We start from the raw sequence: 24,480 nt of genomic DNA on the forward strand, positions 1-24,480 counted from the left end.
GAAGAGAGAGAGGATAATTTTTTCCAAATCTCTCTGATTGAGGCCCATAGAGATCAACAGAATTGACAGAGAAAGCCCTAGAATCCCTTATCTTGGTCTGACTAAAGTGAATAGAATAATTTATGGGGCCACTCAGTCTTACAAGAAGGTCTTCTCTCCAAAATTTGACCTGTTAATGGTTTTTTGATGAGATCCACCATTTACCATTGCTCATAGCAGAGCAAAATTGTCCTTTGAGGTCAAGGAAGGGGATAGCAATGAGTTTCTGAGTCTTGTGACATTTCTTTTTACCTCCATGTATGAAGTGTTCAGCTCGTAGGGTTCCTAGTGATGGGTGGCAGCAGCTCCCCTAATGGGGACCAGAGAATAGAAAGACCAAGGGAAGTGGGTAAGACGAGTCTTGTGGCCAGTGCAGAGGCTAGTGTGGCTTTTAATGACATCTTCAAGGTTGTTTGCAAGCAGGGCGAGCTGTTGGGCCCAGACCAAGATAATGCTGTAAGAAAGACACTTGAGGGATAGGAGGGCAAGCAGGCGGGGAGCACGTCACGCTCCTGAAGGACTGCGCAGGGGACAGCTGGGCCCATGTGCACATGTGAAGTCGGAGCTTGCCTCTCAGGTGACAGAACTACATCAGAGCCTGCTTGCCTGTGAGGAAGCCTAAATTATTTTAGGATGTTGGATTATTGCCCTACAGTGCTTGCCCAGTGCCTGAAGGTTAGGGTAATAGGGGACACCCTGACTGGAGGGAGGGTGCTATGGGAGAAGCAGGTGACGTGGCATAGACCCAGAGATGCTCCAGGGACTTGCTGTGAGAATGATCTGGGTATAACTGATTCTAACAGCAGCAACCAGAGACAGAGAGAGAGAAGTACCATACCATACCATACCATACCATACCATACCATACCATACCATACCAGCGGATTCTAGATACTTCATATAGCCAAACATCCAGTAAGAAGTTCAAATTGGTTCAGAGAAAATTGCTTGCTCTGGCCTCAGATTAGATGGTTGAATATAAGATGAGCAGGATAGCCGAGCTGGAGAGAGCAGCCTGACTCACCTGTTTGCTGCAGACCAAGTAGTTCAGGACAGACGACTCTACGCTGTATAGTAACCAACTGACCTTGACCTCCAACAAATGTATGTGCTTTTTCCTTTTATTAGCAGAATTCTTCAGGGACACGCCATTTCTAGAGCAGAGCTCAGGAGCCTAGCCCCACTGTCACAGTCTTGGTAGCAAGCCTTCGTCTGGGACTTAGGACACAGGTTCATAAGTTTCTCCTTCGGTGCCTCCTCATGCAGAAGCAAGAGGACATGGTCTTGGTCAGCAGTTGCTTCTCTTTGACTGCTAGGATGTACAAGGTCTGTACGGCGAGGCAGCTGACCATGGGGTCAGGATCTCTCTGCATGTGCCTTAGGGCTGTAATACAGACATGGCTGTGGATGGAGCTCTGAACAAAGAAAGGCTGCTAGGCTGGGCAGAAGGGCCCCAGCCATGGGCACAAAAAGAACAGGTAAGAGCTAGAGAGATGGCTTAGCAATTAAGGCACTTGCCTGCAAAGCCTAAGGACTCAGGTTCGACTCCCCAGAACCCACCTAAGCCAGATGCACAAATTCGCATAAGGTGGTGCACACATCTGGAGTTCGATTGCCGTGGCTAGAGGCCCTGGCATGCCAATTCTCTCCCTCTCTCTCTCTCATAATAAATAAATAAGTAAAAGAAGAAGTAAATGGGGTCAGGACTGGTAGATTCTAAGAACAAACAAAAGTTTTTTCTAGAAGTCCAGTGCTCAGTGACAAGCAGGACCCAAGGCTACAGGGGCACACAAGTGGCTGTTTTGCTAACTGTCCAACACCAATCCTTTGGGTCCCTGGGTCTATCTTTCCTCTCTGCCAGAACTGTGACTTCCAGCAGAGCTACAGACCAGGCCAGAGCAGTGTGGAGAGAGGTGAGATGAAGGGAAAGGCAAAATGTATGGAGGACCTATCTCAGGGATGCTGAGAAACACAGGCTTAGGGACCTCAACATGAGCAGTTATGAGGGGCTGCAGACTGCCTTTCCCGGGCGGAGTTCAAGGGACCATCCTCACTGATTATGGCCTCAAGTTCAACAGCAATGAAGGGGAGTGAGTGAATGTGGGGGGGCACAGAGGGGCTCTGACCAAACCCCCCTGCTTTGGAGGTGAGCCTTCTCTCCTCTCCTAGATGTTGCTCTTAAACTTTTTTTTTAATTTTAATTTTATATTATATAAGAGAGAGAGAAGCAGATAGAATGGGCACACTAGGGTCTCCAGCTGCTGCAAACAAACTCCAGATGCATGCACCACCTTGTGCATCTGGCTTATGTGAGACCTGGGGAATTGAACCTGGGTCCTTTGGTTTCACTGGCAAGTGCCTTAACTGCCATCTCTCCAGGCCCTGAAGGTTACTCTTTATGAGCCCTCTTACCCTCGTTTCCCAGCCTCCTCTCTGACATCGACACCCATAAAAGATGCGTGCAGTGGGTGATGGGGTTGCCGCTCACCTGTACATGCCTCTTCAATGTTTTCCATCTCTGTCACGTCAAGGGCCTGGATGATCTGACCTACAGGAATACACCGCCACCTCAGCAGGTCCGGCTGCAAGCGCTCGTGTACCCCTTCCCCAGTCACCTCTCTTCCTTTGTCTTGGCCACTAGCCTTGGGGCTGGATTTGTCCCATGAAGTCAAAATTGCTTCCCCTAATTCTATAAAGCATTCTAAGCAAATTGGGCCAGGTAAAGGGGTGGATATCCCTCTGTCCCAAAGATGCTTGTCTCTGGGGTGACCTAAGGTAGTGCCCACCTGTCTTTGGACTTCCTCTCCTGGGTACCACTCACAGCCTTGACACTCCACCCTTTCAAAGCTCTGTGGCCCTTGCCTCCTAACACCTGGCACACTCTGCTAAGAAGACTGCCCAGTCCAGCCAGGGACTCCCTGTCAGGGAGGGGAGTGTAGATGGAGAGAGTCCAGCATAGTTACCAGGGACTGTGTAATTACCATGGGCCCTGCAATTATCCCCTCGTATGCCAGGTCCTCAATCTGTTTGAAGGAACCTACATCATGGAGACTGTGGCTCCAAGAAGATGGAAGGCCATACCTGTGAACCAAATGGCTACCTGGCGGATGGGGGCCTGCGGGCTCTTGAAGAGAGCTACACTCTGCTTCAGAAACCAGAGTGCTCTGTTTAGCTCCTGCTTCAGCTGGAAGAAGAGGTGTTAGAGGACATAACTGGAGAGGCCTGCTCCCCCTCTAGGCAGGAGGCTAAACTGAAATTAACTTGACTGCAAAACATCTTTCACAACCTTCTACAAATCCACTCCTCATCTTCCAGCTTTTAAAACCTTATTTTTGGGCTGGAGAGATGGCTTAGTGGTTAAGGCACTTGCCTGCAAAGCTAGAGGATCCAGGTTCAATTCCCCAGGTCCCACATAAGTCAGATGCCCAAGGTAGTGTGCATGCATCTGGAGTTCGTTTGCAGTGGCTCAAGGCCCTGGCACACCCATTCTCTCTCTCACACCCTCTATCTTTCTTCCTTCCCCACCCCATCCCCGGCCTCTTTTTCTCTCTCAAATAAATGAATAAATAAAAATATTTTTTTTAATCTTATTTTCTCTATAAAGGCCTTCCTGGATTGACCAAGCCATGGGTACTTGAGTACTCAGCTCTATAGCCTTATGTCTGACCTCCCTTCAGCCTGTGCTCTGAGTAAACATGACTCTGCTTTCAGGCCTCCTCCTGAACACAGCCCCTTTGCCAGAAACCCCCCTCCAATGCCCTTACTGGGCTGTGTGCCCCCTCCTTTGTATTAGAAAGTACATTATTCTCCTTGCCCAAATTCTCTGAAATTACCAACCTATGTGCCTAACTTGCCAGTTGAGACAGGAAGCAATAGGAGGGCAAGAACCACCTCACAATGTCCAATTCACGCTCAGTGAGTAGTTCACCATTAGACTGCTGCCGCTCCTCCCCAGCAACAGGAGGACCTAGGCTACCTCCCTTACCCAAGGCGGGGCCATGGGTCAGCTCCAGGCTTACCAAGGCCCTGAGGATGGTGAATACATCACTCCCAGTGAAGACCGTTTTGAGTTTAGACCAGCCCAGGATGGTGGCCGTGCTGCGGAGGGTGAGCCGGCAGCTCTGGAGAGACAATGGGGGTCATGGGAGTAGAGCTGGGTAGAGACGCAGAGGGGCACAGAACATCGATAGATGGCATCTCTTTTGGCCTCAGTAGGGTGTAGGTGGGACCAGCAGGAATCCAGAGAAAAGCAGGGTTTACTGATGACATTTTTCCCATAAATGAAAAACATAGCCAGGTGTGGTGGTGCACACCTTTAATCCCAGCACTCGGGAGGCAGAGGTAGGAGGAGCATCATGAGTTCAAGGCCACCCTGAGACTACACGGTGAGTTCCAGGTCAGCCTGAGCTAGAGTAAGACCCTACCTTGAGAAACCAAAAAAAAAAAGTTTCCAGGTGCCCAGCCCCACACAGAGGCCCAGAGCAACGGGCCTATCCACATCACAGCCTTCTCCACCGTGACTTCAAGCTTCCAAAACAGTCCCTGCAAACAAATGTCCTCAATGTCTTTCTATCCCTTAAGACAGGGTCTTGCTATGCGGCCCAGGCCTATGTCAAACTCGCAATTCTCCTGCCTCCTCCTGAGGTGACAACAGCACTGCTGAGTGCATCCGGATGAGCTTGTCCCCAAAAGATAACTTCTCCTTTCTGGTGCTTGCTTGGCAGGATCCTCAGGTGGGCCTAAGACGCCTCAGAGACAGCAAAGTAGCCTCTCCTGAGGGCAGGGGCGTCCAGTTATAAACCAAGTGGGCAGTGTCCAAGTTTTCCAGCCACAGTACGTGCTTCTGTTCTGGGCTCACAGCTGGGCTTGTCCCACTCTGCTCTGGCCAGCATACTACCCCGTCGGACATCCCCACCCAGAGAGCCCTATCTACTACACTCGGTGGCCAACTAGGGACAGAGGCAGCCTGGAAGACGACCAAAGACAGGGTAGCGGGGATTGGAGCTGGCACCAGTCCATGTGATTCCTAGTCTCAGGGTTTGGATACCCACAAGTTGTACTGGACTTGATGACCAACTGGGTGGAGCCACAGATGGAGAAAACTGGCACAGCAACCACTCATCTCTACTTACTGAAGCTCTCCAAATGAACCTAGTAGGACTCCTCAGTGTCCAGCAGCCCCACAGCAGCCCCTGCCCAAGGGCCTGCCACGCTCGGCACTGACCTCCTGTGAGAACTGAGCCGAACACCAGGCTCCAAAGCCTGGCTCCTCACCTCAACCACTTGGGCGTTCACGTCCTGCAGGTGTAGCACAAGGAGGACTATCAAGTTGAGGATCTGATGCTTCAACGGAAAGACAAGGGCCCTCCTCTTGACCTTGGCCAGGAGGCTTCTGTAGATCTGAAAGGCCATCAAGCGCAGATCATCTGATTCCTGGGAGAGAAGACACCCACATGGCAAGACACCCCTATGTTTGGCCACCAGTTACCCAGGGTTCTGTCCCCACTAACTTGATGCACTAGGGTGCATCCCCTCCATTATATCTAATGAGAGAGAGAGCGTGCACACATGTGCTTGAGAGAGACTTAGAACTGGCATACCAAGGCCTTCAGCCACTGCAATCAGATCCAGATGCATGCGCCACCTTGCGGGCATGTATGACCTTGCACATTGGCATCACCACGTGTGTCTGGCATACATGGGACTTGGAGAGTTGAACATAGGTCCTTAGGCTTCACAAGCAAGCAACTTAATTGCTAAGCCACTTTTCCAGCCACCTCCCCCCACCCCCATTTGCTTTGACTGCTCAGCTCTCTTATACTGCCATGGCCTATCTAGGTTACTTCTTTCATCATCATGAGAAAAAGGGGCAGAAACAAGAATGGCATTGAGGTCAAGAGAAGGGCTTTTCGAGGTAGCTCTATCCATCTCCATCATTTCACAGCCATGTAGTGGAAGAGATCCTTGATCCTTATTTTGATCCTTCAAGGGCTTTACCTCCTCAAAGAAGGGCACCAGTGTGAAGGAAAGCTGAATGAAGAAAGAAGATGACTGCTGCCAGGTGAGGCCCTCGAGGAGGCGCTTGAGAGTGATGAAGGTTTCCGTCACCACATCGGTGCTGAAGGAGTAGCAGCAGCTCAGGATGTGGGGCTGCAGGATGTGCAAGTGCCTCACCTACAGAGGGACAGATGCTCAGAAACGGGGAGTCAGGAAGCCCCACTGACCACTCTCATTTCAGACACGTAGCTCCTCAAGGAGACCAGTGGGCACACACTCTTGTGCTCTTCACTCCGGACCTAGCAGTGATCCAGGCACTGAGTGATGGTCAGAGTGGACTTCCTAAGATGGCACTAGGCTAATAATCCTCTGCCATTCATGGGCAGATGGGAGAAGACAGAGGAGCTCTTCCCTCCACTATACCGTAAGTTCTCCTCATTGCCTTCCTGACCCTTGACAATGATGCCAGTCTCCAGAGGCTTGGATCATATGTCTGGGATCCTGGGATTTGCTGGGCTTATTCTCTGAAGTGACCTATTACACAATGTTCTCTGGTGCCTTTCCTAGACGGGAGGAAGCATGACTGGTTCAAGCCCTGATCCTGTCTTTGAGGGATAGCCTCATGAGGATTTGCACTCTAATTCCAAGAGTGTGTCCCACCCTATCTATAATTGGCCACGCCAGCGTCCAGGCTTATCTGTTCCTTCCTGAGAACATGCCGTGGCCCCTACTCCATTTTACCGTATTTGTGTGCTTTGTAAAGACCACTGCCATCTGCAGCAAGAGCTTCAATGTGACTGGTTCCTCACGTTTGAACCATTTTGCCAGAATGTTGGTAGCTTTGTCATCCACAATGCCTGCCACATCTGGGCAGTGAAGCAGCTGGAAAAGAAGAAACCAAGAAAGACGGACTGTTGGACTTTGACAGACACAGAAAAACAACAGTAGTAGCTTCTCTCCTAGGGCATGCAATATCCCACGTCCCAGCTACATGTTTTTTTAAACATGCTTCTATTTATTTTTATTTATTTATTTGCATGAGCAGATGAGTGTGAAAGAGGAGATTGAGAGAATAGGTGCACCAGGGCCTCCAGCCACTGCAGATGAACTCCACATGCATGTGCCACCTTGTGCATGTGGATACGTGGGTCCTGGAGAATCAAACCTAGGTCCTTTGGCTTTGCAGACAAGCACCTTAACTGCTAAACCATCTCTCCAACATACATACATACATACATATATATATATATGTATATATATGTTAGCTACATGCTTTTGACTAGGCTTATAGTACTAGGCATGAACCCCTTCCCATGGAGCAGGCCTCAGAGCCAATCAGAAAGCAGATGGTTACCCCCATAACAACCACTCACTACTTTACTAGTGGGCCTGGCTCATTAGTTGTGTCACACACAGGGTTCCCTGCTAAGCAAGACAGTTAATGAATTTGTCCCCCAACAGCCTACACAGAACCTTCTGGCACTAGGAAAGCCAGCCAGCAGGGAGGAAGCTTCCAGGCGAGTTCCAGGTTGAATTGTTTGTGCGCTGCAACTGAAGTGTGTGTGTGGTATCGTCAGTAAGAGGCTTTTACCATCTAGTTGTAGTGGGCAACCAACAGAAGAGGCAGTAACCTGTATTGATTGAGGGGCCTCAGGCACCTTCCTCACCAACTATTCCACTGCTGGCATTGGGGTTTCCCTTCAATAACCTATGCCTCTGGGAGCAGCATTATCCATCTACGCAGGGTTTTTCCATTTTAACTCACATATATATACACATACATACATGGTTTGTTTGTTTGTTTGTTTTTTTTCAAGGTAGGTTCTCACTCTAGGCCAGGCTGACTTAGAACTCACTCTATATGCTCAGACTGGTCTGGAACTCTGCCTCCCAAGTGGCAAGATTAAAGGCATGCACCACCACACCCAGCTTTATTATATTTTTTAATTAGCTGACAAAGAAATATGTTTCCATATGGCTTTTTCATATGTCTTTATTTCTGGTATGCTCTACCCCACCCCTGTTTAAACTTGTCCACCCCTAAAATCCACCCCTCTATTTTCATATCACATGAGTTCTGCTATCCCCTCCCTTATGCCATCCTGCCGCCCCCCCCATTACTCCCAGCCCACACTCTCACAACCCCTTTCTAGCTTTTTGGCGCCTACTGACTCTAGCTTAACCACACACGTCTAAGACTTTGAAGCTAGGCTCTACATATGAGAGAGAGCATGTGGCGCTTGTCTTTCTGAACTTGGGTTACCTCATTTACAATATTTCCCAGTTCCATCCATGTCCCTACCAATTTCATTTTTCTTTAAAGCTAAATATAATTTCATTGTGTATATTTATCACGTTGGTTATTGTTGTTGTTGTTGTTGTTATTTTCAAGGTAGGGTCTCACTGTAGTCCAGCCTGACCTGGAATTCACTATGTAATCCCAGGCTGGCCTCAAATTCACAACAATCCACCCACCTCTGCCTCCCCGAGTGCTGGAATTAAAGGCGTGCACCACCACACCCAGCTTAGATGTTAATGTTTACTTGGTATTTTTTAGTTCTTTGTGTATTCTAGCTATTAATCCTCTGTTAGATATATAGCTGGCAAAGATATTCTCCCATTCTGTAAACTACCTCTTCACTTTACAGTTTACAAAAGCATCTTAATTTCACGCAGTCCCATTTATTCATTGCTACCTGATTTCCTGAGTAACCAGAGTCCTACTAGAAAGTCCCTATCAGAAAAATGGATGGATCTAGAAAGGATTATACTAAGTGAGGTAATCCAGGCCCAGAAAGCCAAGTGCCACATGTTCTCCCTCATATGTGGATCCTAGCTACAGATGATTGGGCTTCTGCGTGAGAAGGGAAATACTTAGTAGCAGAGGCCAGTAAGTTAAAAAGGAGATATAAAGGGAAGAGAAAGGAAGGGAGGAGGGTACTTAATAGGTTGGTATTGTATATATGTAAGTACAATGATTGAGATGGGGAGGTAATATGATGAAGAATGGAATTTCAAAGGGGAAAGTGTGCGGGGGAGGTATTACCATGGGATATTTTTTATAATTATGGAAAATGTTAATAAAAATTGTGAAAATAAAAATAAATAAATAGATAAGAAACAGAAAAAAAAAGAAAGTCCCTATGTGTGCTGCTCTCCTGTAATGTGCTGTTTCCCTTTGGTGGTTTCAGTTACCAGTCTTACATGGAGGTCTGTGATCCACTGGAGTTGATTTGGGGCAGGGTGAGAAATAAAGACCTAGCTTCATTCTTTTTTTTTTTTTTTTCCTGAGGTAGGGTCTCACTCTAGCCCATGTTGACCTGGAATTCACTATGTAGTCTCAGGTTGTCCTTGAACTCATGGTGATCCTCCTTCCTCTGCCTCCCGAGTGCTGGGATTAAAGGCATGCACCACCATGCCCGGCTCATTCTTTTTCATATAGAAATCTAGTTTCTCTAGCACCACTGGTTGAGGATGCTGTCTCTTCTCCCGTGTGTTAAAATGCTCTGTCAAAAATCATGTAGTTTGAAGCTAGTCATGGTGGCGCACGCCTTTAATCCCAGCACTCAGGAAGCAGAGGTAGGAGGATCACTGTGAGTTTGAGGCCGCCCTGATACTACATAGTGAATTCCAGGTCAGCCTGGGATAGAGTGAAATTCTGCCTCAAAAAATAAAAAATTAAAAAATTAAAAAGCAAGGCTAGAGCGATGGCTTAGCAGTTAAGGTGCTTGCTTATGAAGCCTAAGGACCCAGGCTTGACTCTCCAGAACCCACATAAGCCAGATGCACATGGTAGCACATGTGTCTGGAGTTTGTTTGCAGTGGTTAGAGACCTTGGTGTGCCATTCTTACTCTATCTCTCTCTCATAAGCAAATAAAGAAAAAAATTAAAAATCATGTAGCTGGAGTTGTGTTGATTGATCTCTGGAGCCTCTCTCCTATCAATCTACCTGTCTGTTTTTGGGCCAGTACCATGCTGGGTTTTGTTACTATAACTCAAGTGTGGTGATTCTTCTAGCCTTATTTATTTATTTTGCTTAAGAGTGCTTTGGCTATCTGGGGTCTTTTATGCTTCCAAATTAATTTTAAGATTGTTGTTGCTATTTCGGTGAAGAATATGAAGTTTTAATGGGGATTGAATTAAATCTGTAGATTGCTTTTGGTAAGAGCCATTTTCACAGTTTATGATCATGAGAAGTCTTTCCATTTCCTAGTGTCTTCTTCAAGTTGCCTTTTGAATATTTTAAACTTCTCATTGTAGGGTCTTTCTTTCCATGGTGAGGTTTATTCCAAGGGTTGGATTTTTAAAAAAATATTTTATTTATTTATTTATGAAAAACAGGGAGAAAGAGGCAGACAGAGAAAGAGAAAGAGAAAGCATGGGTATGACAGGACCTCTTGCCACTGCAAATGAACTATAGATGCATGCACCCCTTTGTGCATCTGGCTTTACATGGGAACTGGGGAATTGAACCCAGGTGTCAGACTTTGCAAGCAAACACCTTCAACAGCTAAGGTATCTCTCCAGTGTCTAGGGGCTGTTTTTTGGTGGCAATTGTGAGTGGTATTGTTTCTTGATTTCTTCCTCAGTAGGTTTGCTATTGGTATATGAGAAGGCTGATTAATTTTGTATCCTGTTACTTCGTTTATCATTTCTAAAAGGTTGGTGAAGTCTTTAGGAACTCTTACATATAGAATCATATATCTGCCAATAGGAATACTCTGACTTCTTCCTTTCCTATTTGTATCCTTTGTATTTGTTTTTCTTATCTTACTGCTCTAGCTAAAACTTCCAGTATTATATTGAGTAAGAGCGGAAAAGGGGCTGGAGAGATGGCTTAGTGGTTAAGGCATCTGCCTGCAAAGCCAAAGGATCAGGTTTGACTCTCCAGGACTCACGTAAGCCAGATACACAAGGGGCGCATGCATCTGGAGTTCGTTTGCAGTGGCTAGAGGCCCTGGCGCGCCCATTCTCCCTCTGTCTGCCCCTTTCTCTCTCTCTCTCAAATAAATAAAGTAAAAATAAAGTTTAAAAAAAAGAGTGGAAAAGAGGACACCCTTACCTAATTCCTGATTTTAATGGAAATGTTTTGAGTTTTCTCCATGTAGTATAACATTGGCTATAGGTTTGTCATATTATTATGTTTAAATATGTCCCTTCTATTCCTACTTTTTTTTAAGACTTTTACAATGAAAGAATATTGGATTTTGTCAAATGCCTTTTCTGCATCTATTGAGATGATCATGTGATTTTTTTCCTTCAGTCCATTTTGATGATTGTTATGATGTACTACATTTATTGATTTATGTATATTGAACCATCCTGGCATCTCTGGAATAAAGTCAACTTGATTATGGTGAATGGTATTTTTGCTGTGTTCCTGTATGCAAGTATTTTTCGCGGGAGGGTTCAAGGTAGGGTCTCACTCTAGCCCAGGTTGACCTGGAATTCACTATGTAGTCTCAGGGTGGCCTCGAACTCACGGCAATCCTACTACCTCTGCTTCCTGAGTTCTGGGATTAAAGGCATGTACCACCATGTCCAGCTCTGCAAGTATTTTTAATATTTATTTATTTATGTGCAAGCAGAGACATAGAAGAGAGACAGACAGAAAGAATGAACACACCAACACATCTAGCTGCTGTAAGTGAACTCCACATGCATACCACTTTGTGTATCTGGGTTTATGTGGGTACTGAGGAATCAAAACGTGGTCATTAGGCTTTGCAGTCAAGTGCCTTAACTGCTGAGCCATCTCTCCAGCCCTGTTTGCAAGTATTTTGCTGAGAAATTTTGTATCTATGTTCAATAGGTAGATTAGTCTATGATTTTCTTTTCCTGTTGTTTCTTTACCTGGCATTATTATTGTTATTGTTGTTGTTGTTGCATTGGCTTTGTAAATTGAGTTTGACAGTGTTCCTTCTTTTCCTATTTTATAAAGAAGTTTGAGAAGTATTAGTGTTAGTTCTTCCTTGAAAGCCTGGTAAAAATTCACAAACAAATCCATCTGGGCTAGGACTTTTTTTAGTTGGGAATTATTTTATTACTGTTTCAATCTCACTGCTTGATATAGGCATGCTTAATAAATTATCTCATATACATTAAGAAATTCATCCTTTTCTTCTAGATTTTCCATGTTAGTAGAGTATATTTTTTAATGTATACTCTTATGATTTTCTATATTTCACTGGTATCTGTCATAATAATTCCTTTATCATCTCTACTTTTAATTTCAGTTATTTCTCTTTTCCATTTGGTTGGTTTGGCTAAAGAATTATCAATCTTGATTAACCTTTCAAAGAACTAACTCTACTTAATTTATTCTTTTTTTTTTTTTTTCTAGTTCATTCTTTTCTACCTTGTACTTAATTACTTCTTTCTGTCTACTGATCTTTGATTTGTCTTATTCTTCTTTTCCTAAGGGCCAAAGGTACATCATTAAGATGTGTATGGGTGTATGTGTGTGTGTGTGCACATGTGTATGTATTTGAGAACTCTCTGATTTTGTTTTTAAATATTTATTTGAGAGAGAGAGCGAGAAAGAGGGGAAGAAAGGGAGAGATAGAATGGGCATGTCAGGGCCTCTAGCCACTGCAAACAAACTCCAGACACATGTGCCACCTTGTGCACTAGCTTTATGTGGGTGCTAGGGAATCATACCCAGGTCCTTAGGCTATGCAGGCAAGTGCCTTAACCACTGAGCCATCTCTGCAGCCCACTCTCTGATTTTTTAAAATATTTTTATTTATTTATTTATTTGACAGAGAGCAAGAGAGAATGGGTGTGTCAGGGCCTCCAGCCACTGCAAACAAACTCCAGATGCATGAGCCACCTTGTGCATCTGGTTAATGTGGTCCTGGGGAATCAAACCTGGGTCCTGTGGCTTTGCAGGCAAATGCCTTACCCACTAAGCCATCCCTCCAGCCCCCTGATTTCTTAATGTAAACATTCAGAGCTATAAACTTCCTTCTTAGAAATGCTTTCATTGCATCCCATACATGGGTTTTGGTATGCTGTGTTTTAGTTATCATTTGATTCCAGGAATTTTAAATTTTTCTTTCCTGATTTCCTCAATGATCCACCCATCATTCAATACTGTGTTGTTTAATCTCCATGAGTTTGTATATGTTCTATAGTTTCTCTTGATGTTGACGTGTAGTTGTATTCCATTATGATTAAATAGAATACAAAGGATTATTTAAGTTTTCCTATATTTGTTACGATTTATTTTGTGCCCTGATACATGATGTATGTTAGGGAAAGTTCCATGGACTGCTGAGAAAAATGTGTATTCTGCAGTGTTTGGATGAATGTTCTTAGATGTCTGTTAGTCTATTTGTTATATGATGTAATTGAATCCAGATGATTCTGTTTATTTTTTGCTGTGATGACCTGTCAACTGATGATATTGTGGTATTAAAGTCACTCATTACTAATGTGCTGAGGTTAATGTGTGATTTTACATCTAGAAGTGTTTGTTTTGCAAAACTGGGTGCACTGGCATTTGTTGTATAGATGTTTAGAATTGCAACTTATTTATGGTTCCCTTGACCAATGTAAAGTGATCTTTTATGACTAATTTTGGTTTTAAGTCTATTTTGTCAAATAACACCCACTTGTTTCATAGTTTCATTTGTTTGAAACACCATTTTTCATCCTTTGACCCTAAGGTAGTGTCTGATATTTATGATGAGGTGTGCTTCTTAGAGGCAACAAATAGAAGGATCCTGCCTTTTTTTCTTCTTTTTTTGGTTTTCCGAGGTAGGGTATCACTCTAACCCAGGCTAACTTGACATTCACTATGTAGTCTCAGAGTGGCCTCAACTTTATGGCGACTCTCCTACCTCTGCCTCCTGAGTTCTGAGATTAGAGGCATGCGCCACCACGCCCAGGGAGCCTGCCTTTTAATCCATCCTGCTAGTCTGTTTTTCTTTTCTTTTTTTTTTAAATTTATTTATTTGAGAGTGACAGAGAGAGAGAAAGGCAGAGAGAGAGAGAGAGAGAGAGAGAGAGAGAGAGAGAGAGAATAGGTGTGCCAGGGCCTCCAGCCACTGCAAACAAACTCTAGACATGTGCGCCCCCTTGTGCATCTGGTTAACATGAGTCGTGGGGAATCAAGCCTCGAACCGGGGTCCTTAGGTTCCACAGGCAAGCGCTTAACTGCTAAGCCATCTCTACAGCCCTAGTCTGTTTTTGTTGTTGTTGTTTGGGGTTTTTTTTTTTTTTTTTTCAACGTAGAGTCTTACTCTAGCTCAGGCTGACCTAGAATTCATTCTATAGTCTCAGGGTGGCCTTGAACTCATGGCAATCCTCCTATCTCTGCCTTCCAAGTGCTGGGATTAAAGGTGTGCGCCACCATGCTTGGCTTAGTCTGCATTTTTTCATTAGCAAACTGAGACAATTTATATTCAGAGTTATTATTGAAAAGTATGCATTACTTCCTGACATTATTGTTGAGTTTGTAGTGTTTAATATTTTTCTATTTCTCCATTGCTTAACTTACTATTCAAGCATGATTCCTGCCCCCCCCCCCCGGGGCTTTAAATATGTGTTTTTACTTCTGTTCAGTCTGTCAGGTTTTTATTTTTGTTTTTTTTTTTTTTTTGGTAAAGCCTGCTTAGTGGTCATGAATTCCTTCAGCCTGTTTTTATAATGAACGTTCTTCTTTCTCCTTCAATTATGACAGACAACCATTCTGGGTTGACAATTAAAAGCTCTAATTTAAAATTTTTGTTGAGAATCCTGTTATTATTCTGATAGAACTGCATTTATAAGTAACTTGGTGCTTCTTTCTTACTGATTTCAAAAGATTTTTTTTTTGTTCTATGTAATTAGTGGTAAAATTATAATATGATTAAGGGAGACTCTTTTCTGTTTTCTAAATACCTGTATCTGTATTGGCATCTCTTTCTCTAATTTTGGGAAATCTTATCCCATGAATCTTTTTGAAAATATTTACCATGACTTTCAACTAAAATTCTTCTTCTTCTTTTATGCCCATAATTCTTACATTTTATCTTTTTTTTTTTTTTTTTTTTGGTTTTGGTTTTGGTTTTTAGAGGTAGGGTTTCACTCTAGCTCAGGCTGACCTGGAATTTACTATGTAATCTCAGGGTGGCCTTGAACTCACGGTGATCCTCCTACCTCTGCCTCCCAAGAGCTGGGATTAAAGGGGTACATGACCATGCCCGGCTTCATTTTAGCTTTTTATAGTGTTTGGAATGTCTTGAAGTCCTGTTTATATCTTTTTATTAATTGTTTTTCTCCTTGTTGGAATGTCCCAAATCTTCCACCTTGTCTTCAAGCTCATATATTTTATTCTCTCCTTGATCCATTCTGTTGGTGAGACTTACCACAGAGTTGTTTTTTTCAAATTTTTATTAACAACTTTCATGATTATAAAAAATATCCCATGGTAATATCCTCCCTCTCCCTGCTTTTCCCTCAAAACTCCATTCTCCACCATATCCCCTCCCCATCTCAATCAGTCTCTTTTTTATTTTGATGTCATCATCTTTTCCTCCTATTATGATGGTCTTGTGTAGGTAGTGTCAGGCACTATGAGGTCATGGATATCCAGGCCATTTTGTGTCTAGGGGGAGCACATTGTAAGGAGTCCTATCCTTCCTTTGTCTCTTACATTCTGCTACCTCTTCCATAATAGACCCTGAGCCTTGGAAGGTATGATTGAGATGTTACAGTACTGAGCACTCCAGTCACTTCTTTCCAGCACTATGATACCTTCTGAGTCATCCCAAGGTCACTGCCATCTGAAAAGAGAAGATTCTCTACCAAAAGTGAGAGTAGCATTAATATAAGGGTATGAACATTAAGAGAAGTGCTTACTGGGCAGTTTGATAAGCATAGTATATACATTTAGCCAGACAGCAGCAGACTTTACACCCCTAGGGCTCATGACTACCCCTATTTTAAGTTTTCAGTATTGGGGATGTATTTCCTCCCGTGGAGTGGACCTCCAGTCCAATTAGAGGGCAGTTGATTTCCACCATGACAGACTTGCCACTATTGCACCCATTGGCTCATTTGGCCTGGCTGACATAAGGCTCACAGTGTCCACTGTTGATTATCTTCACTGGTGGCATCTCTCTCTTCCATTGAACTGCATGCAGAATGGCTTCTTCCAGTTTTCTGTCAGCTGGTCTACATGGAGGAGGTTATCAGCTCAGTTCCAGCAGGATTTCTCAGTGGCCTTGCAGTTACCACAGAGTTTTTGATTTGTGATTTTCATTTTCAGTATTTCAGTTTAGTTTTTCTTCAGTGTTGCTCTTTATGAATTCCCATTCCATGGCTTATATTAACGTCCTAATTTCATTCAGCTGGTGTGTGTGTGTGTGTGTGTGTGTGTGTGTGTGTGTGTGTTCTCTAGGGATTCCTGTAAGTGTTTGTTTTCTTTGAATTCTTTGAGCATACTTATAATCAATCATTCTTTTGAGTTCTCTGGAATTTCATCTAATTCCTAATCCCACACTACTGATCTCTAAATTCTGCCAGGGTGTGATTAGAAATTTTTGGAGTTGTTACCTTAATTTTTCGTGTTTCTTATGTTACTGTTGTGGTAGTTTGAACTTGTAATGTGTCCCCCATAGCCTCATGTGTTTGTGATTAAGCTTCATATTCAATACCCAGCTGGCAGAACCTTTGAGAGGTAGGGTTTTGCTGGAGGAGGTGTGTTACTGGGGGTGGGCCTTGAGGTTTATTAGTCCAGCTCTACTGCATGTTCACAGCTCTACTCACTCTGTCTACTCCCTGCTGATGATATGTGACAATGTGAGTCAGTTTCCTGCACATACCATGCTTTCCCCCATCAGGATGAAACTTCCCCTCAAAACTGTAAGGTCAGCCAGGAGTGGTGGCACATGTCTTTAATCCCAGGACTCATGACGCAGAGGTAGGAGGATCACTGTGAGTTTAAGCCACGCTGAGACTACATAGTGAATTCCAGGTCAGCCTGGACTAGAGTGAAACCCTACCTCGAAAAACAAAAACAAACAAACAAACAAACAAAAAACTGTAAGGTCAATAAACTCTTTCCTTCTACAAGCTGCTTCTGGTCCAGTGTTTTGTCTCAGTGACAGAAAGGTAACTGCTACAACTGTGTTGAGATTTATGCATTTGGAGTTATTTCATTGCTGTTCATTTTTTCTTTTTCATCTGTATTCTTAAGTGTGAAGTTCAGAAGTTATGTCTTCAGTCTAGGAGCTTAAAGTGCCTGGAGTGGCCTCTATAGTACTCACACAGTAGAATATTACCAATGGAAGTGACCATAGGTGGTGGATTTGTCCACTATGCAAATATTGTAGTATTCAATTAACAATAACTGTTAGTGGATAGATAAGTAAGGATCATATGGATTATACTAGAATTTTGGTTATTAAGAGAAGAAGTTTGAGCCAGGCATGGTGGAACACACCTTTAATCCAAGGATTTAGGATAGTGAAGTAAGAGGGTTGCTGGTCAGCATGGGCCATAGTAAGACCCTACCTCAAAAAAAAGAAAAAATTAGAAGTGAAGCCCAGTGTGATGGTGCATGCCTTTAATTCCAGCAGTCGGAGGTAGAGGTAGGAGGATCACTGTGAGTTCAAGGCTACTCTGAGACTACTGAATGAATTCCAGGTCAGCCTGGGCTAGAGTAAGACCCTACCTCAAAAAAATAAATTAGAAGTGAGAAAGAAATAGGGTAGGTTAATATAGGGACTAGGGCTCAGTCAGCTCTGAAAATGATAAAGGTGGGGAAAGTATCAGGGGAAATTTGGGATAAAATCAGGTTCTATAAATATTAGAGGTTTTTAAAGTTATGGAAAGAAGGCTGTAACTAGATGTAAGGTATATTAGAAGGGGCTAAAGAGAAGAAATGTGGAAGAGGTTGAAATGAGAGGAAAGTATGAGTTGTGTGTGGGGCGAGTAGTAAAGAGTGCTCAGGAATCTCCTCTTTGAACAGCTTCCTCAGTGAGCTGGTTGCACTCATGCCTGAGACCCTTTTCACTAACTCATCTCCCTCAGGTCAGGGTTCTGCACCCTACGTGTCCCATGCCCACATTTTTAGCAAGCATTCTGCTCACATGGCATCCATTGTTGAATGCATACCTCAGCACCTCACACCAACACACCTAGGCTAACACACAGCAAAGGGCACCTTGCATGAATAGGTAGTAATGATTCAGAGGCTGCTTCTGCTAGAAGCATTGACTCTCCACTTGGACCTTCAGGTGTCTGACAGGCAGCTAAAGACAGGATGAAAGGCTGGCATCACTGCCTTCATTTTGCATCTGTCTCCTTTGCTACCTTAAATTTTGGGTCAGATTCCTGTTCAATTCTGCATGTAGACATGTTAATCACTTAAGGTGTATTTCTCAAAAAAAAAAACAAAAAAACTGGTAATTCTCTCTTCAAGACCACAGGGACCAACATGTGAGTAAGATATTTTTCAAGATTTGTAGGGACATCATAATCAACAGATTGTCAATGCTAGGTTTTACAACATCCTATTCCAGACCACCAGAGTGGCGCCACCACCGCCCTCCACCTGAAGGGGTGGACTGCATCTTGCTTTTCTGACCACTCCTCTTCCCCGAGCATCCTCTCCTGTCACCTTGAATTCCAAGAACAACAAACCTGACTGATAAACCTCAGTGCAGAGAGAGGACACGGCCCCCAGGCGGCAGCGACTCTCTTATTCTGACAAAGCCCTAGGAAACAGTGGTGACAGTGACCACCAGGCCACAGTGTGACTGAGGTAGTTTACATGCTCCCCGTCTTGTGCTTCCCCAAAATCTCTCATTAATCCCCCATAGCTCTTGCAGTTTCTCAAAGACAAGAGCTGAAAATCTTCCCCCCACCCTCCTTTCCCGCATATCCAAAATGAATAAATAACTTTCCTACATAACCATTACTTTTTCTGTGTTTTGTTTTGTTTTGTTTTTTAGGTGAGTGGCCAAGGTCTGGCATATTAGGATCTCCTGAAATCAGGCCTCCTTCTGGTCTCAGGTTCTGTTAACAAAGACATCGATGTCCTATAGCCCTCATGGTGGTACATGATATCGCCCCGGGGCACATGCCTATATCCTAGTATTACTATTATCTTCTAACAGTGTTCACTTCCTTTCTTTCTTTTTTCTTAAAAAAAAAAAAAAAAGCAGGCTGGAGAGATGGCTTAGCAATAAAGGCACTTGCCTATGAAACCTGAGGACCCATGTTTGACTCCCTATATCCCATGGAAGCCATATGCACAAGGTGAAGCATGTTTAAGGCTGCACATGCACACAAGGTGGCACATGCATCTCAAGTTCAATTACAGTGGCTAGAGACCTGGTGTGCCAATTCTCTCACTCACTCACTCTTGCTCTCATTCATTTAAAAAAAAAAATTCCTGGTCTGTTGGGCTTGCAAGAAAGAAAGAAGGAAGGAAGGAAGAAAGGAGGGAAGGAAGGAAGGAAAGAGGGAGAGAGAGAGAGAGAGGGAGAGAGGTAAAGGAGGGAGGGAAGAAAGAAAGGAAGGAAGAGAAAAAAAGCTAGGTAGCTTGGAGCTGGGAAGATGTCTCAGTTGTTAAAGGTACTTGCTCCACAAGCCTGCTGATCAGAATTCATATTCTCAGTACCTATGTAAAACTGGACACAAAGTGGCACATGCATTTGTAATCCCAACATGTCTGTACAATGGGAGGTAGAGCCAGGAGAATCCTGACAGTCACAGGCCAGTTAGTCTGGCCTTCCCATCAGCAAACAGTAACAGACCTTGTCTCAAACAAGGTGGATGGAGATGACTAATGTTACAAACGACATACAATGAAGGAGGAAGGGGACCAGCGAGAAGGGCAGAAGGAGACAAGAGGAACAGTGGAACAGAGTGAATAAGAACAAAACATAAACTAGATGTGACGGCACACGCCTTTAATCCCAGCACTCAGGAGGCAGAGGTAGGAGTTTGAGGTTGCCCTGAGACTACATACTGAATTCCAAGTCAGCCTGAGCTAGAGTGAGACCCCACCTCAAAAAAATAACAAAATATAAAAATAAATATATGAAAAATGCTACAATGAAACCCATTTCTTTGTATGTTAACCAAAAAACTTGTTTTGAAAATGCAGTGCTACGATAAGAGATTTGAAAAGAGCAAGGTACAGACGTTAGTGAAGAATGGTCTCAACTGTCACTCATCGTACATCAGCAAACCCCCATGCTGGCAAAAACCTGAAAGTGGTTTTCTCTGGGAAAGAACATAAATAATGGTTTTATAAATGTTATATACTTTTCCATATTTTCTACATTTTTTCCCTGTCAGATGACTGAATTGGAGAGTAAATCAGAGGTGCTGAACAAAGCTTAATTTTAGATTCCTGGTCAGAGCTGAGGTGGCTGGAAGAGAGAGAAGTGGTATCCCATAAAGTTAGGGCAGAGTCGAAGCACTGAGATTTAAGGAGGATCAAAGCCTATGACTCAAGAAACCCTAATAAACTATAATTAGCCATGTCCTCCAACCCTTCTGTGAGCAGACATGTTAACCAGCCTGCTCCTTTCACCAGTGGCCTTCTGACAGAGTTCTCTAGATGTGGCCACCTCCCAAGGGCCTGTCCTCACTGCCCTCTGCCCACCAAGCACCAGTCACCTCAGTCAGGAACGCCAGGGCCGAGAGGTAATTGGCACAGTCTGGGTCTTTGAGGGTCTTGATGAGGATGCTGAAGATAGGGCGATTGTGCCAGCAGTTCTTGATGACTAGGGACCTGCCAATGACAGCAGGGACTTGGGATGAGATCCAGACCACAAGAGAAGATGAAATGTGTAAAACATAGGCTGAAGAGATGGTTCTGTGAGTTAAAGTGCTTGCCATACAGCTTTGAGAACCTGGGTTTGGATCCCCAGCACCCGTGGAAAATGCCAGGTGTGGTGTGTGCACTTGTAACTCCAGGGCTAGGGTAGTAGGCGCAGGGAATTCCTGGGGCACACTGGCTAGCAAATCTAGACAAAGCACTGAGCTCCAATTTCAACAAAGAATAAGGTAAGAAAGCCAGGCATGGCGGGTGGTACATGCTACAGAGTGAGTTCCAGGTCAATCTGGGATAGACTGAGATCCTGCTTTCAAAAACAAACAAACAAACAAAAAAATAATAAGGTAAGAATTAAACAAAAAGAATAAGGTAGCAAACAATTGAGGAAGACACTTGACAATGACCTTTGGCCTCCATATGCACATGCGCACACGCATATACATGTACACACATGAGAAGTCACACACATACAAACATGCATACATACATACACACATGTACAAAACATGCCCCTCAAAAAAAAAAAAAACAACAACATAGATTCTCCAACCAGGGACCAGGTACAGCTCACCTGGCCAGCAGAGTGACTCCTTCATAGTGCCTTTCAGGATTGACAAGCAACTCCCAGCCCCCAAGCTGCTGAATATGAGCTATGTATTCCATGTATCCTGAGCTGCGCATCAAGATCTTTAGGGTCTCCAAGGTAGAACTGGGGACAGACCAGGAGGCAAGCAGGGAGTCACTGTCATCTGCAGCCAGCACTCCTGCCCTCCCTGAGAGTCATGAACTCCTGGCCATGGGACAACTCTTAGAAATCAAAAGCAGCAGTTCACAAAAGAAGCAAACAAGGCCAGCGGGGTTGTGGGCTTTCCAAGGTGACACAGGAGGCCTGCCCAGTGGGAGGGAAGGAAGGCCTGTTGTTCTGATGTCACTTAAGTAGCACTGCGTCTGCCTACAGACAGATTTAAAGTGAGGCTTTTCGAGAAAGCTTCTTGAGAAAGGTGCTGTGTCCAGCAGGCTGAAACTAAGTCAGGTGAGGGTGCCAAGAAGCTAGTGCCCAGAGCACACTGGACAAGGGCCCAAGGTACCTCACAGGGTTCACCCATTCAGTGACGTGCTGCTGGCTCTGGGTTTCAACACTGCCATCCACCACAAGAAAGGAGATCTGGAACAGCAGTGCAGTGAACAGGGAGGCGAAGAATGTCTGCGTCTCCAGCCGCTGACTGGGCACCAGCAGCAGCTTATAGATGGCCCTGGTGGCCTGGAATGAATAGAAAATAGGGTGTCATGGTCTTCATTACCACTCATAGGACCTATCACCAGGAAGTTCCTTCCCACAACCCATCACATGGCAAGCTTGCCCAGTGAAGCCGGTGGTGACAATGAGTGAGGACTAGTGAGCTCGAGCCAGGAAAATGAAGGTCTGCTTCTAGGATGGTGGTGCTTTGACAAGTACTCATAACCACGGTGGTTGTTGTGGTCTCTCGCCATCCTTGAGAATGTGGGAGGGGCTGGAGTGTTCATCTCACATCAGTGCCCTCCCTGACAACTAGAATCCAGTTCTTCTGCCCCCCACCACCCCACCCGATGAGACCGGTGGATGGAAATCCTCCCTTCAATCCAACCCTGAGACTGCCATTACAAGGTCAAGCAAACATGGGTCCCTAAATGAATGATGACACTGGCTCCTCCCAGGTCTGGTGAATACCCTTCCTGGCGCTCCCCCACCCCCAGTGCCCAGGCCCCCGCCTACGATGAGCAGGGAGATCCCTGGTCTGTGGCAGCTGGGTTCCTGGTCCGGGGCTTCCTGGAGTGGAATTAGCCTCTTCAGCAGGTACTCCATAACCAGTTGGTAGCCTTTTGGGAAGGATGCCAGGATTTCCCAGGGCTTGTCCACCCCTCTGCAAAGTCAGAAGCCATCAACACAATTACCCACAGGCGACCCCTCTCCACAGTCTTTCCTAGAGAAGGAGTCCAGCTCAGTGTCCCAGTCCCCCAGCTGCCTGCTTGCTTCCTTCCTGATCCCTTCTTTTCTATTTTCACTCCTTTCCTCATATTGTCACCTCTAGCAACTCCTTGTTCTCTGTTACCTTGCACGTAGATAAATGGGAAAATGTTCACTTACCTTGAATAAAACTGAGCAACATAACACTTAAGAATTTGATCAGTCAAACAGACACAAAGTAAGTTATTATATGAAGGATTTGCCAACACATCTAATAACCCTGGTATAACAGATAATGTTGCATGTAGCAGAAAATGAAACTTTTGCTTCAAATATCCATTAAGTATTATAGTTAATTTGATAACCATGATCTTCCTAATTTATATATACCAAAAATCTTAATACATTCTAAAAAGGAGGTTCTGAGGTCTTGTTCTCCAGTTCCCATCTGAAAAAAAGGAAGAAAAACAAGAAGGACCAACAAAATGTCTAGCCACTTGAAGACTAAATTGTTAAGCCTATACATGTTTACATAAACATGTATAAATTTGTAATTGAATAATATAATTGTATTTAGTACAATTAAAATTTGATTGTTGATTTAAAAAAAAAGTAGTAGGGTTGGAGAGATGGCTTAGCAATTAAGGTGTTTGCCTGCAAAGCCAGAGGGTCCTGGTTCAACTTTCCAGGACCCACGTAAGCCATATGCACAAGGGGGCGTATACATCTGGAGTTTGTTTGCAGTGGCTGGGGGCCCTGTTGTGCCCATTCTCTCTCTCTCTCTCTCTCTCTCTGCTTCTTTCTCTCAAATAAATAAATAAATTATATATATATATATATTTTTTTTTAATCAGTAGTATAGAATAGAAAGAAACTTCCTTAACATGATAAGAAGTATTTATTAGAGATGCGTAACAGGGGTGGGATCTAAGGCGATAGATCAGATGGGAAAGAGCCTGCCTTTCAAGCATGAAGACCTGCCAATATGAGAACCCAGGTAAAAAATAGCATATTTTGGGCTGGAGAGATGGCCTAGTGGTTAAGGTGCTTGCCTGCAAAGCCAAAGGACCTCAGGTCAATTCCTCAGTACCCACGTAAGCCAGATGCATCTAGAGTTCGTTTGGAGTGGCTGGAAGCCCTGGTGCACCCATTCTTTCTCTCTCTCTCTGTTTCTCTCCCTCCTTCCCTCCCTCCCTCCCTCCCTCCCTCTTTCCCTCTCTCAAATAAGTAAATAAAAATAAAATATTAAAAAATAATAATAACATAGTTTTAGATGGCAGGTGTGTCTGTAATCCCAGTGCTGGGGCAGCAGAGAAAGGCAGAGCCCTGGGGCTCTCTGGCCAGCCAGTCTAGCCTGCGTGGCAAGCTCAGGCCAGGGAGAGACCCTGTCTCACCAAAAGTGATGCTTCTAACACTGACCCTTGAGCTATCCTTTGGCCTCCACCTGCACGTGCACACGTGCACACATGCAACTGGCACATAATTGTGCATCTGCAAACACACAAACGTGCATATATACACATTAAAATATTTTTATTTATTTGAGAGACAGAGGGACAGACAGATAATGAGTATGGGCATGCCAGGGCTTCCTGTCACTACAAACAAACTCCAGACCCATGTGGCATTTTGTGTATCTGGCTTTACCTGGGTATTAGAGAATTGAACCTGGGCCATCAGGCTTTGCAAACAAGCACCTTTACCACTGAGCCGTTT

General features: G+C 44.3%; 1 protein-coding gene across 1 annotated transcript in view; it reads right to left on the bottom strand.

Moving 5' to 3' along the window:
• Positions 1 to 1,271: 1,271 nt before the first annotated feature.
• Positions 1,272 to 24,480, bottom strand: part of LOC101610541 (maestro heat-like repeat-containing protein family member 7) — a 45,876-nt gene continuing 22,667 nt past the window's right edge. Inside the window, exons 12-22 of the mRNA XM_045142783.1 lie at positions 22,573 to 22,720; positions 21,908 to 22,080; positions 21,391 to 21,528; positions 20,660 to 20,774; positions 6,778 to 6,918; positions 6,037 to 6,213; positions 5,314 to 5,472; positions 4,059 to 4,160; positions 3,121 to 3,223; positions 2,528 to 2,587; positions 1,272 to 1,423 (exon numbers count right to left, since the gene is read on the bottom strand). Coding sequence (XP_044998718.1) covers positions 1,272 to 1,423; positions 2,528 to 2,587; positions 3,121 to 3,223; positions 4,059 to 4,160; positions 5,314 to 5,472; positions 6,037 to 6,213; positions 6,778 to 6,918; positions 20,660 to 20,774; positions 21,391 to 21,528; positions 21,908 to 22,080; positions 22,573 to 22,720 — 1,468 coding nt within the window. The remainder of the gene's footprint in view (positions 1,424 to 2,527; positions 2,588 to 3,120; positions 3,224 to 4,058; positions 4,161 to 5,313; positions 5,473 to 6,036; positions 6,214 to 6,777; positions 6,919 to 20,659; positions 20,775 to 21,390; positions 21,529 to 21,907; positions 22,081 to 22,572; positions 22,721 to 24,480) is intronic.

This window comes from Jaculus jaculus, chromosome 1 (assembly GCF_020740685.1).
Source record: "Jaculus jaculus isolate mJacJac1 chromosome 1, mJacJac1.mat.Y.cur, whole genome shotgun sequence".
Lineage (NCBI taxonomy): Eukaryota > Metazoa > Chordata > Mammalia > Rodentia > Dipodidae > Jaculus > Jaculus jaculus.